Raw genomic sequence first — 13,783 nt, forward strand, 5'->3', positions numbered from 1 at the left:
GCTGAGAGAGTGTGACTAGCCCAAGGTCACCCAGCTGGCTTCATGTGTAGGAGAGGGGAAACAAATCCAGTTCACCAGATTAGCCTCTGCCACTCATGTGAACGAGTGGGGAATCAAACCGGTTCTCCAGATCAGAGTCCACTGCTCCAAACCACCACCCTTAACCACTACACCATGCTGATACCAGAGGTTGTCTCTGAATGTGGAGGTTCCCTTTAGTCACTGTAACTAGTAGCAACTGATGCAAATCCAAGGATGGCTATGGATGTGTTTAGGTAATCAGTCTGTGCTTTATTACTTTTGTGTGTGTGTGTGCATTACACAATACAGGTGCCTATTCCAAATGTGTTTTCCCCGGTGTGATATTATGCTTAGCACTGACTTTATGTGTGCAGATGTCCACTGGCAGTGGAAAGCACACTTCTTGAAGTTAATGATAAAAGTACACCTGAAACCATGACCACTGAAATAGGACTTGTGGACAATGTGACCTATATAAGGGACAGTTAGTAGGCTGAGCAGTATAGATATTATATTGGTCAAAATAATAATGTAAATCCTTCATGCATGGTGGTGGAAAGTGTTGTCTGATCACGGCTGACTTCGTGGACCCCATAATGTTTTCAAGGCAAGAGAGGAGCAGAGGTGGTTTGCCATTGCCTGCCTCTGTGCACCAGTCCTGAACTTCTCTGGTGATCTCCCATCGAGGACTAACCAAGGCTAACCCTGCTTAGCTTACAAGATCAGGCTAGCCTTGACCATATACTATATGACTGCAGTTATTAAAAGACCAGGCAATAACACATCATAAGCATTTACTTACTCAGGTCCTAGTAGGCTTTTAAAAATAATTTTGGTTGGTGTGTCTGCAGGGTTGCTATGGAGTTCCTATCATCTTCTAAACATCGGGAAGGGGAGGGAGTCATATTATTTATTTTATTAGGCTTTTATCCCGCTTTCATCCCTGGCCTAGGCTGGGGTCAGGGCGACTACTAACAAGTATTATCATACAATACAATGACAATTATCATACAATACAATGACAATTGTATTGAAGCTGGAGGGTGAGAGATTCAAAATAGATAAAAGGAAGTATTTCTTCACACAATGCATAGTTAAATTGTGGAATGCCTTGCCCCAGGATATGGTGATGGCTGTCAGCTTGGAAGGCTTTAGGAGGGGAGTGGACATGTTCATGGAGGAGAGGGCTATTCATGGCTACTAGTAAAAATGGATACTAGTCATGATGCACCCCTATTCTCTCCAGGATCAGAGGAGCATGCCTATTGTATTAGGTGCTGTGGAATACAGGCAGGACAATGCTGCTGCAGTTTATCTTGTTTGGGGGCTTCCTAGAGGCACCTGGTTGGCCACTGTGTGAACAGACTGCTAGATGAGACGGACCTTGGTCTGATCCAGTTCGGCCTTTCTTATGGTCTTAATAAAACCTAATGCAATACACTGTGAATACAATACAATAAAGCATAATTCAGTAAGGACACCGTTAAAATTCGAACTGATTACTGATTTAAAAGGCATTCTGCCCACGCTCAGGGGCCCTTTATATTGTTCATTCCTCTTGGCGAAAACGCACGGGAGGTTTCGTCTTGGATTTGCCGCTCTCTAAATGCACCCCATCTGAATTCTCAAAACTCTGCATGGGGGCTCATTGTTGAGTTCTGAGAATTTGGCTGGGGAAAACGCGCATTTCGAGAGCGTCAACCCCGAGGCAAAACCTCCCGTGCGTTTTCGCCCTCCGAGTATCGGAACGCGACTGTGCTTAAACGCACAACCCCGCGGCGCTCATGCGCCCCGGCTCGTCCCACGGGGAGGGATGGGATGGGATGGGGAGGGAGGCTTCCCCGCTTTGCGCCTCGTACCTGCCGCCCACCTTCCCGCTACCGGGTCAGGCGGGGCGAGCCGGCGGTCAGGTGGCCCTGCCTGCCTGCCTGCCTGCCTGCCGCCGGGCTGACGTGGACGGCAACGGGAAGCCGCCCTATATCAGGCGCGGGCGGGGCGAGCGCGCTCGAGCCAAGCCAGGCGCCGCGAGGAGGAGGAAGAGGAGGAGGAGGAGGAGGAGGGTGGTGGTGTGTGTGTGTGTGTGGAGCGGGGGAGGCGAGCAGGTTGCGCGCCAGGGACGCCCTCTCCGCGCCTCCAACGCGGGACTTGGGCGGCTGGCTCTCCGAGGGGATGGCTGCTGAGAGGGACCGCGGCGGCGAGCAAGGTAAGGAGAGGAAGGGGCTCCTCCCGGGGGCCGCTGCAAGATGCGGCGGCTGCTGTTCCTTCCCGGGCGCCGGGGGTCCTCTCCGGCCACGCCCTGGCGCGCAGCCAGCGCGCGGCTGCAGCCGCCCCACTTGCGCGCCTCGGAGTTTTTGGCTGCGGGCTCCGCTTCAGCTTGCAGGGGCGAAGGGGAGGCGCGGCGCCTGCGGGGGGGGGGGGACGGCCAGCTGCCCCCGACGGAAAAGCCGCCCCCCAAGTGTCGCTGAGGGGGGGGGCGTGGCGGGCTTGGCGCCTCACCAGCCGCCCTCCCGGGAGGCCGGAGGCGCCGCCCTGCGCGCTCCAGTGCCAGTGGGCGCGACGCCCCCTCGGAGCTGCGAGGGGGGCGGGGAGGAAGATGTGGGGGGCTGCGGCGTCGGGCCAGGCCCTCCGCCCGAACTCGACGGCGGCTCCGGGGAAGCCCAAGCCGGGCGGCGTCGAGGCGTTGCTTTGCTCCGCCGGACGTTGCTTTGGCTTTCTCTGGCTCCTGGCCCTTAGCAGTCTCTCTCTCTCTCTCTCTTCTCCCCCCCCCCCTTCTGCGCCTTCCCGCTGCTTGTTGCATCCGGGAGGCGGGGACGGTTTTGCCTCGTCGAGGCTGCGCGGGGCGAACTTCGCTGCCGAAGCGTCGTTTCCTCTCGAGGCTGCTTTTTGAAGACCCGCCCCAGCTGGCCGCGGGGGGCTCACCGGGTGGTGGGGCTGGCGGCGCCTGCCGGTCACAATGCGCCGAGCGGGTGTGTGTGTGTGAAGGGAGGGCGAGGCGTCCTCTTCCACAGCTGCTTCAAGAGGGGGAAAAAAATCCGCGCATGATCGACCAGGCGGGTTGCATCAAAATATGGCAATCCCGCGTCATAGCGCAATCCGTGCCTTCAGCTAATAATGGCACGGTATCAAAACTAATAAAGGCAGGCCTGTGGCCTGGCCTCTGGCCGCCTCCTCGGACTACTTATTAAACATAAAGAGAGAGAATGAGGCATCAACTCACTGCCTAAAACCAGGCAATGAAGCAGCCAGGGGAATTTCCACACGTTGATCACACATGCACCTGCCTTCTACTCAATCAGACCCTCGGTCCATCAAAGTCGGTGTTGTCTACTTAGACCGGCAGCGGCTCTCCTGGGTCTCAGGCTGAGGTCTTTCACATCACCTACTTGCCTTTCACATCCCTTTCAATGGAGATGCCGGGGATTGAACCCGGGACTTTCTGCATGCAAGCAGATGCTCTGCCACTGAGCCACGGCCCCTCAAAATAAACAGTACATTTTAACACATGAAGCTGCCTTATGCTGAGTCAGGCCATTGGTCCATCAAAGTCAGCATTGTCTGTTCAGAGTGGCAGCGGCTCTCCAGGGTCTCAGGCAGGGGTCTTTCACATCACCTACTGCCTGATCCTTTTTTAACAAGATGCCAGGTATTGAACCTGGGACCTGCATGCCAAGCAGATGCTCTGCCACTGAGCCATGGCCCCTCCCACAAGCTGGGTGCCCCTATTGAGAGTGCTGTGTCCAACGTAATACTCAGTCTTTGAATTTACTCTCACATGCTCTTGCCCTACCCAGCTTCATGGGGCTGTTGTGAGGGCAAAAGGGGTGGGTGAAGAGATTAGTGTGTCACGCTGACCTCTCAGGTGGAAAGATGATTTTTTGCTGGTACCAATACAAAGCAGTATGAAAATCTGCCTTGAGTCCAATGTAAGACAATGCACTCTATTCCTAATACTGCACTTCTGGGGTGCCATCTTCCACGCATCGGGCTGAGATTCTTTGCATTTGCTAAATTAATGGTAGGTCATGACGTGATTAGCAAGTAAACATTGACAAGTGTTTGGGAATCCCTTCTTGCTTGCTTTCAGTGGCTTGTACAGGGCTCTATAGGACTAAAGCAAGCAAGACACTTAATTGAAGAACTCTTAAGGGTGCTTTCACACATGCTGAATAATGCACTTTCAATGCACTTTCAGTGCACTTTAGCAATCGTTTGCAAGTGGATTTTGCATAAGAACATAAGAAAGGCCCTGCTGGATCAGACCAAGGCTCATCAAGTCCAGCAGTCTGTTCACACAGTGGCCAACTAGGTGCCTCTAGGAAGCCACAAAGAAGATGAGTGCAGCAGCACCATCCTGCCTGTGTTCCACCGCACCCAAAATAATAGGCATGCTCCTCTGATACTAGAGAGAATAGGTATGCAGCATGACTAGTATCCATCCTAACTAATAGCCATGAATTAGTTAACAAGGTAACAATCAAGCTTTCAGGCAGCAATCAACCTTAATCACCCACTGGCACAACAATCACAACCCTCTCCCAGCAAACCTCAATTAAATTCTCAGTTTAGTTAGGCTTCCCAGCATTTAAAAAAAGGGCAAAGTTTAAACTCACCCCTGCCTGTAGTCCCCAGCTCAGCTGAATCAAAATAGTTTCACTGTGCAGTTTTACACAGTAAAATTCAGCTGTAAAGTGCATTGAAAATAATTATTCTGCATGTGTGAAAGTGCCCTAAAAGTGTGGTCACCAGCTTCCAATGGCAACCTCTGGTGATCACACACTCTGGTATTCTAATATAAAGTGTGAGATTTACACCCTGAATTTTCTGTGTTTGAGAGAGAAAGAGGCTGGAGAGGCCTAATTTTATTCTTGGTAGGAATCTCTCAAAAGTTGTTTTGGGGGTTGGTCAGTATGTCAGGCTTTGGGAATTCATGGAAAGAGAAACTGATTTCATTGATTTAGAGCAGGGGTGTTGAATTTATTTGTTAGGAGGGCCAGATATTACATAAATGTCACTTGGTCGGGCTGGGCCATACCTCGCCAGCTCAGATTGGGGGTGGGTGGGTGGGGGTGGCTGCTTCAGCTGATGAACTTGCAGTGGGCTTACTAGCTCAGATCGAGAGGGGGGGTTGGCTGCCTCCGCTGGTGAGACCACCAGCCCAGATTGGGACTGGGCGGGGTTGACTGACTCAGTTGGCTTGTGGGCTGGATGATCTATTGTCAGGATCAGGCGTCTGTCCCTAGCATCCCATAAGCAAACTCATCCAGACAGGTAGATCTGAAGCAGTAAGACTTTATTAGGAGCCAAAAGACAGATTAAAGAACTGACTACCCTCAGGTAGGTAAGGCTGGTAATGTCAGAACACAGGCAAGTTACATGCTTAAGACACTACGGACTGAAAAAGTAAACATTGCTAGGCAATCCCGAGATAAGCGGTTCCCAGGAAGACAGACTAAACATTACCACAGCTGCAGAAAACAGGATGAGCGAAACTGTACACAGACGTTCACAGGTATGAGAACCAAGGATCTGACGTGTAGCCAGAACCTGGCCTAACTCATGTCAAGAGCCTTTACTCCAGCTAAAAGGCCTGACAGCTATCAAGGGGCCGGATCTAGCCTGTGGGCTGTACATTTGACACCCCTGATTTAGAGTGTTACTGTGATGGGAGACTGACATGTATTTATTGCTGAAGTCTTTTGAGCATGCTAGAATTGGGGATGACCACCACAAATGATGACCCACTACAAAGACTAGTGAAAATCTGTGAAGGCTTTAAGTATCGTTATCGTTATCCAGTGTGACTACGCTACAGCTCCTGTGGAAGTTCTTTACAGGACTCTTGGCTGGCTTAGAGATCAGAAGTGCTGCTAATGAAATCGATGGCAAAGCTCCCACTTCTGAAGGGGAAGGATTGCCATCTTAGGCTTGCTAATGAGGTTTGCTGAGCATTTGGTGTTTGCACTTTACATAAAGACTTTAAAGGGGATACAGCCAGCAGAGTGAAGTGACTATAGACACCAAGGGTAACATTAACTGAAACGCTCAGGCTTTAAATGGAATGCGTCTGTAAGTTTTGCTCCAAGTTATGTTACCCGTGAAGTAAGAGGATCTAACTGTGCACAGCTGGTAATATAGTAATTCTGTTTTAAGGCAGCTTGAAGTTCCTGTTACGATGTTAACAGTAGATGTTTTTGATCCATGTTTTGGGTATCATTGACTAAAACCAGAATATGGTGTATCTCTTTTCTTGTATCTTTAGAAAGAGGTATGCTAGTGTGGTATAATAGTCGGAATGTTAGACTAGGATTTGGAAGACCTGGGTTTATATCCTGATTCAGCTATAAAGCTGCTTGAGTGACTCTGGACTAGTCGCCCTTTCTTTGTGTTGGCCTAACCTTCCTCACAGAATTGTTGAGGACACAGTGAAGGATGAGAGGGGACCATGTGTGCACCCTGAGTTCCTCAAAAGAAGGCTAGGATAAAAAGGTGATAAATGTTTTATTTTGCTTTCCCTTTACTTTGTAAATAATATCAGACCTTTGTGATGCTAAAAATGGTGTTGCTAAACCCACAGCAGAACAAGTATCGGGTTGAAGTTAAAGCTGCGGAAGTCATGAGGCACATAAGTTCAGAGTTCAGGAGGTGCTTAGGTTGCTTTTATGGTTTTTGTGGTAATTGAGACAAATTTCTCAAAAACTGAACTTGTTTAAAAAATTCATGCCAGTTTGTCTGCTTTTTATTGCCTGTTTCCTCTGTAGAATAAAGGCTAGGCTGTAAGCTGTTCATACAAGACCCTTTTAATAAAGATGTTCTCCGTGTAACATGTGTGAAGTATTTTTTGTTTGCTTTGATTTCGGTTACATAAGGCTATGCTCAACCAGGATTGGACTGACTTGTGATAGAAATTTGTTTTCTTTCTGAGCTAAGTGGTTACATTGCAAATTGTGGAGGCAGTTTCTCCCCCCAAAAAAAATTTAGTTCATGTGGCGCTAGCTTAGGTTTTGTAATTGTCTATAATAAAAATGTCAACAGTAAATCCACTGATGTTGAAAATACTTACTAAACTTATATTTAAAGGAGGCATGGCCAGAATGCGTGGGGGGCCCCCCGAGTTCTTAGCCAGTGTGTCCTCATTTCATCCCTGCAGGCGGAGGTAGCAGGAGCCGGCTGTAGAATCCAGCCCTGACCATGCGGAGCAGGAGCAACTCCGGCATGAGAAAAAAAATTATCTGCTGAGATGGGCATCATTACCTCTCTTCACATTGCTACAATGGCAAATGCTTTTGATTAATTCTTAGTCAAGATTTATGTGGCAACACATGAACCACTTATTTTGTCTCGGATTAATGGGAAGGTTAAAAAAAGCTGAAGAAGATTACTTTTTGAAATGAGTGGTACCCAGGGGCTTTCACTCAGGAGCTCTTCTTAAGCTACTTATGTAACCTTCAGATTTATGTAACCTTAAAATTTGTATTTAAGTTGTATTTTTGATACTGTCACATATGGCATTATTTAGCCATTGGTTACATTTTGAAGTGTTGATGAGACTGATATTTGTTACAACTTTTGGGATTTCCTACACATATTGATATGTGGTTATTTTGTTTACACTTTGCAGAGGTCTTAACTCTATAGTTCCTTTCTTCCTTGCTTTTGTATGGGCACCTATCTCCCATTTTCTGATTGAGTATAAGGCTGCTTTGTGTGTGTATTCATTTCCAGACTCAATTCACAGTCCAGATATGTTCTCTCTATCTTACTCATGTCAGACATTTTGCTACCACATTCTGTCCCATCTAAAGTTTTTCAACTATCTTCAACAACAGACTCCATGTAGAGCAACCACAGTAATGTTCCCTGGATGTAATCAAACTGTGAGTATCTGGTGCCAGATTTCTCGAAGAGAAGTTATAAGTGGTGTGTCAGTTAAAATATGGCAAAAGTATTATGTGCTACAGAAAAGACCTGAGCCTGGAGGCATGAAGCTAATAGTACTCCCGCAAGCTATGAACCTGCAACCTCACCTAGAACAGACTGATTAAGGACCAGGTGGATTAACAGCATAGTTAATCTCTGTGTTTCAAGTCAATTCTGCCACCAAGCATTGGCTAATCTGCTATCTACACAAAGTGCACATTGGTGGCGGCAGTCTGCCCCACCACACATACACACACACATACATACACTAAAGCACCTTGACACTGCCAAGGAATGAATTTTGCTGTGCTATTTTGCTGCCTTTACCAGGTGATTCCACAGAGCAGCTGCATGGGGTACAATTGTTTCACTATTTGCAGCAGGGATTCTGGCAAGGCAAATAACTTGTGAAATGAGCAGCTGAAGTGATGCTTGAGGGAAGGGATTAGGATAAACAAATTGTTTTACTTCCAGGCAATACTAGAATTAATATTCCAGTTGTTAAATTTGTTACTTAGGAACCCAGGCTCCTGGTGGAAATGTTTATGTAGCCAAGTAGCACAGCATGTGGTGGTGGTAAATACTATGGTACATGGAACAATGTTTCATAGCGAAAAGTGCTTGTATATGTTGACTAAACTCAACCAAAGAGTTGAGCACACTTGAGAGTTGATTAACGGGTCATTAAAAATGGGTTGGAGACCTGCACTATTCAGAGAATAATAATAAAAAAAGTAGATTTGGTTTGTCTTAAAGGTGCCACTTGATTTGTTAGTGTCATGTAAAATACACAGGCATTAATGCTGCTAAACAATTGTGTTAGCAATAGGTGCCTCTTCCAAAGGTATCCTCCTGTAGGCAGTCTTGCTGGGTGATGAATTCCTGGCTTTCTCTGTAGGGGTTACATTCGTCAGCCATAAAGAGACACTTGTGCCTTTCAGTTTGTGAAAACAATGCTGATAGGATTTACTTGTCCCTTTCGTTTGTGAGTTAACTGGGGCTTCAAAGCACTTTTATAGCTCTAGGACACAAGCTGCTGCCTAGTTGAACTGGCTCGCATCTTGTAAATGGAATGGTAGTGCCTTCTGATGTGAAGTAACGTGGGCAAGATAACTTGGGCATATTTTATAAAATATTAGTGCAGGGGTCCCCAACCTTTTCGAGCCTTTGGGCACATTTGGAATTCTGACACAGCAAAGTGGTTCAGCAACAAAATGGCTGCCACAGGAGGCTAAGCAAGCCACAAAATAATTGCCACGGCTTAACTTTAGTAGCACAGTGCGGATCCTTGTGCTGTGTTGGCAGCTGCTACCAAAGCAACATTTTTTTAAAAAATCTGCCAGTCAAATCTCCAATAGTCAATCAGAAGTCTTGCTGGGCAAAAGCTTTACCTGGCTCCACCCACTTCTTAAAACACTTGGTGGACTCTAGAAAAGATGTCGGCAGGCACCATGATGCCCTTGGGCACCACCTTAGGGACCCCTGTATTAGTGCCACTCAGTGCTATGCATGTTTACTCACAAGACCCATTAATTTCAACAGGCTTTGCACCCATGTAAATGAATGTAGCATTTAGCTTTAAGCTGTGTTTACTGGAGTGTTAGAAAGGGTTCATGCAGTTTGCTGGTAGTGTTCCGGTTGGTGCAACTTTTGTTAAGACATCTCTTGCTGGACACTCTTCCTGTTGGCGTGTGGCAATAAAGCCTGGATTAAACCTGAATAACCAAATTAGTGCATGTTTCAGGAAAAGGTTATGATTCAATATGTAATGTCTTATGTAATGCTATGACTTAAATGTTTGCTTATGTATTCTTTCATACCCAAGTAGATGTCTGCTCCTTTTGAGCAAATATCAGACATAAGGATCTTTTTAAAAATAGTGTTTGGATTCCTTCCCTGAGCTTTTGGTGGAAATTCCAAGATGCTCTCCTAACCTCGGAGTAAAAGGTGTCCTCACAGTCAGTATCCAAGGTTCTGTTTCACACTGCAGTGAAGTGAGTTGCTATATTGGTGCCATTGTTGATAAAGGATAGCTGCCTTGTGGCCATTCCCTACACGACTATGTATTATCTAGTCCCCGAACACAGGGGAAGGCATTCTCTTCTTGTTTTCTTTAGCAGCAAGTCTAGAGAATCCTCAGGGAACTGAAAACCGTTAGTCATAGAAACAGTACTGTTGTATTGGTATTAGCCTTCCTTTTGTTTCATGTGTTACAACCAGGCAGTAATTAGTGTTAATTTAAAATCCGGTCACCACTCCAATAGTGATTCTTTCCTATAGTTAGGTTCCATGTAACATGGGGAAACATTCCTAATTTACCATGGGTAAGTAAGTGGTTGTGAGCTCTTGGCATGATCACATGCTCCTTCCTTTCTGGAATGCAGATTTCTACGCACACCCCCCCAGGCATTATGTTAGCAGTCATCTTAAATGTGGTTAAAGCTAACTATTTTTGAACCTGCTTGAGCAGGACTTCATGTCATGTGTCACTCTAGCTGAATTTCCTATACTGGCACATTGGTGGAGCAGGGCTGAATATGAGTTTGACAGTAATATTTTAACTGCTGATGAAATAATAAACTCTCATAACCCATTCTGAAAGTATTCATGAGGAACAGAATGAGGGAGAATAAACCTTGTTGCTTTCCACAGGGAAAAAAGGTTTTCTGAAAGATTCTACAAGAGGTTCTTTCCCAAGAAATGTTTGAAGTCACACACACATTCCAGTAGGAGGCTTGATTAGCATATGTGTACAGGCATGCCTTATTTTATTGTATTTAGCTTTATTGCACTTCACAGATATTGCATATTTTCTAGTAAGTCTGTTGGCGCTATTTTTCCAGCAGCATGTGCTCACCATGTCCGTGTCACATTTTGGTAATTCTTGCAGTATTTCAGACTTTTTCATTATTATAGTACATTGTTTTTTAGACACAATGCTATTGGACACTTAACAGACTACAGTGTAGTGTAAACATAACTTTTATATGCACTGGGAAACTGAAAAAATTCATGTGACTCGCTTTATTGCGGTGGTCTGGAACCAAACCCTCAATATCTTCAAGGTATGCATGTATAAAACTGAAGAATGACATCCGTAAAATGTTCTGTTGCTGTGGAGACATACTGTGTTCTAGACAAATACTGGACCATGTTTGGAGATGGCGCACCTTTGGAAGTCATGTGGATGGGAAAGGTCCTGCCCATGTCAACTCCATTTTCCTTATCTTGGTCCCTGTGATGGCCATTCCCTCCTAGGTTTTTTTTTATTTTTTGGGTGTGTGTTTTTTAAAAAATGTTCCAGCGTTATAAAAATCTGTTGCACATCAACTAGTACCCAGCTTTCACTTCATAAACAAAATGCAAGCAAAAGGGCTTGAGGAGTTATAAGGGGAAAGCTCCCAAATGCGCATTTCTCCTTATAATTCTGCAACCAAAAGAGCTAGAGACTTCTTAGAAAAAGAAAAAAAGAAAGCTGGAAACTAGCTGATTGTACTAACATATTGGTGGTGCCATAGCAATATAGCTGCTGCCAATGGCTTTTAAATCTGTCTGATGGCAGGGGAGGAAATGGCAGCTGTGAAGGGCTGGACAAGGAAGGTCGGAGGGGGCCTCTGTGCAATGCCCTGTTGCCACTGCAAATGGCTCTGCACTCTCAGCAGCAACAAGAACTACATGGAGAATCATTTCCATGTGGAAGCATCCTGACAGTCTGTTCAAATATGCAGACTTTGTTTACTGCAAAGTCTGCTTTTTAATTTCAGCTCTTTCCCTCCCTCTTGGTTGGCAATAACTTAAGATTCAAATGCTAAGGTGGACTGTCTCTCATATATATTGGATATACTTAAAATTTTGCTTATAGAAAAGTAAACTCTTTATAGTTTTAAATTCCATTGGTATTCCAACAGATATAATTCTATAGGCTAACCAAAATATATTGAGGCTTAGAAACCTTTTATAATTAATGAGCTAGACTACATCAAAACTGAGAACAAGCTCCAGTGTTAGAAAGCCCACTTGCATGATTGAAAATGTATAACGTTACTGATCATTGACATTTAAATTGATAATCTGTAAAGATCAAACACTGGTTGTCGCAAGTCCTTTATCAGGAGATGGCACACAGGTGGTCTTGTAGTAAGTAATATACACAAGAGCATCCTATGCAACTATTCTTATGCAGTGTCTCAAATCTATGTACGATTCTCACATCAATTGTTGACAACCTCCATCATTTCCCTTCTCTGTAAACCAACTCACAGATGTCCATTAGTTACAAAAAAATCTTTGCCATTCCCTTACCATACTTGTTATTCTAGCACCCCTCTCCAAATATACCTTAATTGAAAAAAATTCATTTTTTTAGAAGAGCGTTATTCAGTTCTGTATAGTTGCATATTTGTGCATTCAGTAGTAGTTGCGTAGGCATAAATTGGCATAGTCCGGGTTTTCTGTAGAAGTCATTCATAGGAACAGAATTAAATGTGCAGGGGTGTGAATGGTAGGTTCCTACCCTTCATTATGGGAGCTTGAGCTAGGTTGCTTTAAGCTCTTCTCTTGGGCTGTGTAGTCATTTATGCTTTAACACATCTGCATCAACAGATTATACAGAATTTCACAGCCAGCCACTAAATGCAGGGAGGCATATGAATAATACAAATCCTTGCCAAGTGTAACATTGGCTGTTACCACACTAGGTATTCCCAGCGATGTATTAAGAGTTTGAAAATGTTATAACAAACATCGCTTTAAAAGGATTTTTGGATGCCACGGCTAAAAAATGGTTGGAAGATGTCTTCACAGCTAAAGGGGCCAAACAAAGTGCGAACAGTATTTTTTATAACATTTTCAAACTCTTAATACATCGCTGGGAATACCTAGTGCGGTAACAGCCATTGTGTGTTCTCTCCAAAGGTTTTGCTACTTTGTTCTCTAAAAACAAATTTTTGCTGCACGATGATCAAAAGATTCCTTGTGTCATGCTTTCAGTATTACTAGAGTTTTGCTTGTATTTGTAGACAGGTTGTCAGCCCAGTTTCTGTTTTTAGAGAAGGGGCTATGGTGGTGGTTGGATCAGCACAGTTTTGCTTCTAGTTCCAGCATTTTTTCCCCTTGAAGCATCCAAGTGGCACCACATTCTGAACACCCCTATACTCATCTTCAGCATTCTCTTTCCCAAGCCTGCTTTTCTCCAATATTTTTGGAAAGAGCACAGTCCAAGCTTGTTTCCATCTGGATGGGAATGTATAGATTTTTCTTCACTGCAAAGGTCGTACTGGCACCATTGTCTTGCGGTAGGCCCTCATGGGTGCCATTTTTCTATCTGTGCCACTCCGTGGGTTTTGAGGGCTGTTAAATTGATAATTACTATATGGAAATTACTTTTTTTTAGCCTTCTAGTAGAAGTTCAAGACTTTCTATTTCTTGGTTCCACCATCAACCAAAAAGGAGACTGCAGCCAAGAAATCAGAAGGAGATTGAGACTGGGAAGGGCAGCCATGAAGGAGCTAAAAAAGATTTTGAAGTGTAAGGATGTGTCACTGACCAACAAGACTAGATTAATTCATGCCACCATATTCCCTATTACTATGTATGGGTGTGAAAGCTGGACAGTGAAGAAAGCTGATAGGAAGAAAATAGATTCCTTTGAAATGTGGTGTTGGAGGAGAATGTTAGGGATTCCGTGGACTGCCAAAAGAACAAATCAGTGGGTTATAGATCAAATCGAGCCTGAACTGACCCTAGAAGCTAAAATGACTAAACTGAGGCTATCGTATTTTGGTCACGTCATGAGACGACAAGAGTCACTGGAAAAGACAGTCATGCTAGGCAAAGTTGAGGGCAG

At 45.0% G+C, this 13,783-nt stretch overlaps 1 protein-coding gene across 1 annotated transcript in view; it reads left to right on the plus strand.

The window, feature by feature from the left end:
• The first annotated feature begins 2,179 nt into the window (after positions 1-2,179).
• Positions 2,180-13,783, plus strand: part of TPD52 (tumor protein D52) — a 48,427-nt gene continuing 36,823 nt past the window's right edge. Inside the window, exon 1 of the mRNA XM_056854846.1 lies at positions 2,180-2,224. Within this exon, the coding sequence (XP_056710824.1) occupies positions 2,191-2,224 (34 nt within the window). The 5' untranslated portion in view covers positions 2,180-2,190. The remainder of the gene's footprint in view (positions 2,225-13,783) is intronic.

This window comes from Euleptes europaea, chromosome 8, assembly GCF_029931775.1.
Source record: "Euleptes europaea isolate rEulEur1 chromosome 8, rEulEur1.hap1, whole genome shotgun sequence".
NCBI lineage: Eukaryota > Metazoa > Chordata > Lepidosauria > Squamata > Sphaerodactylidae > Euleptes > Euleptes europaea.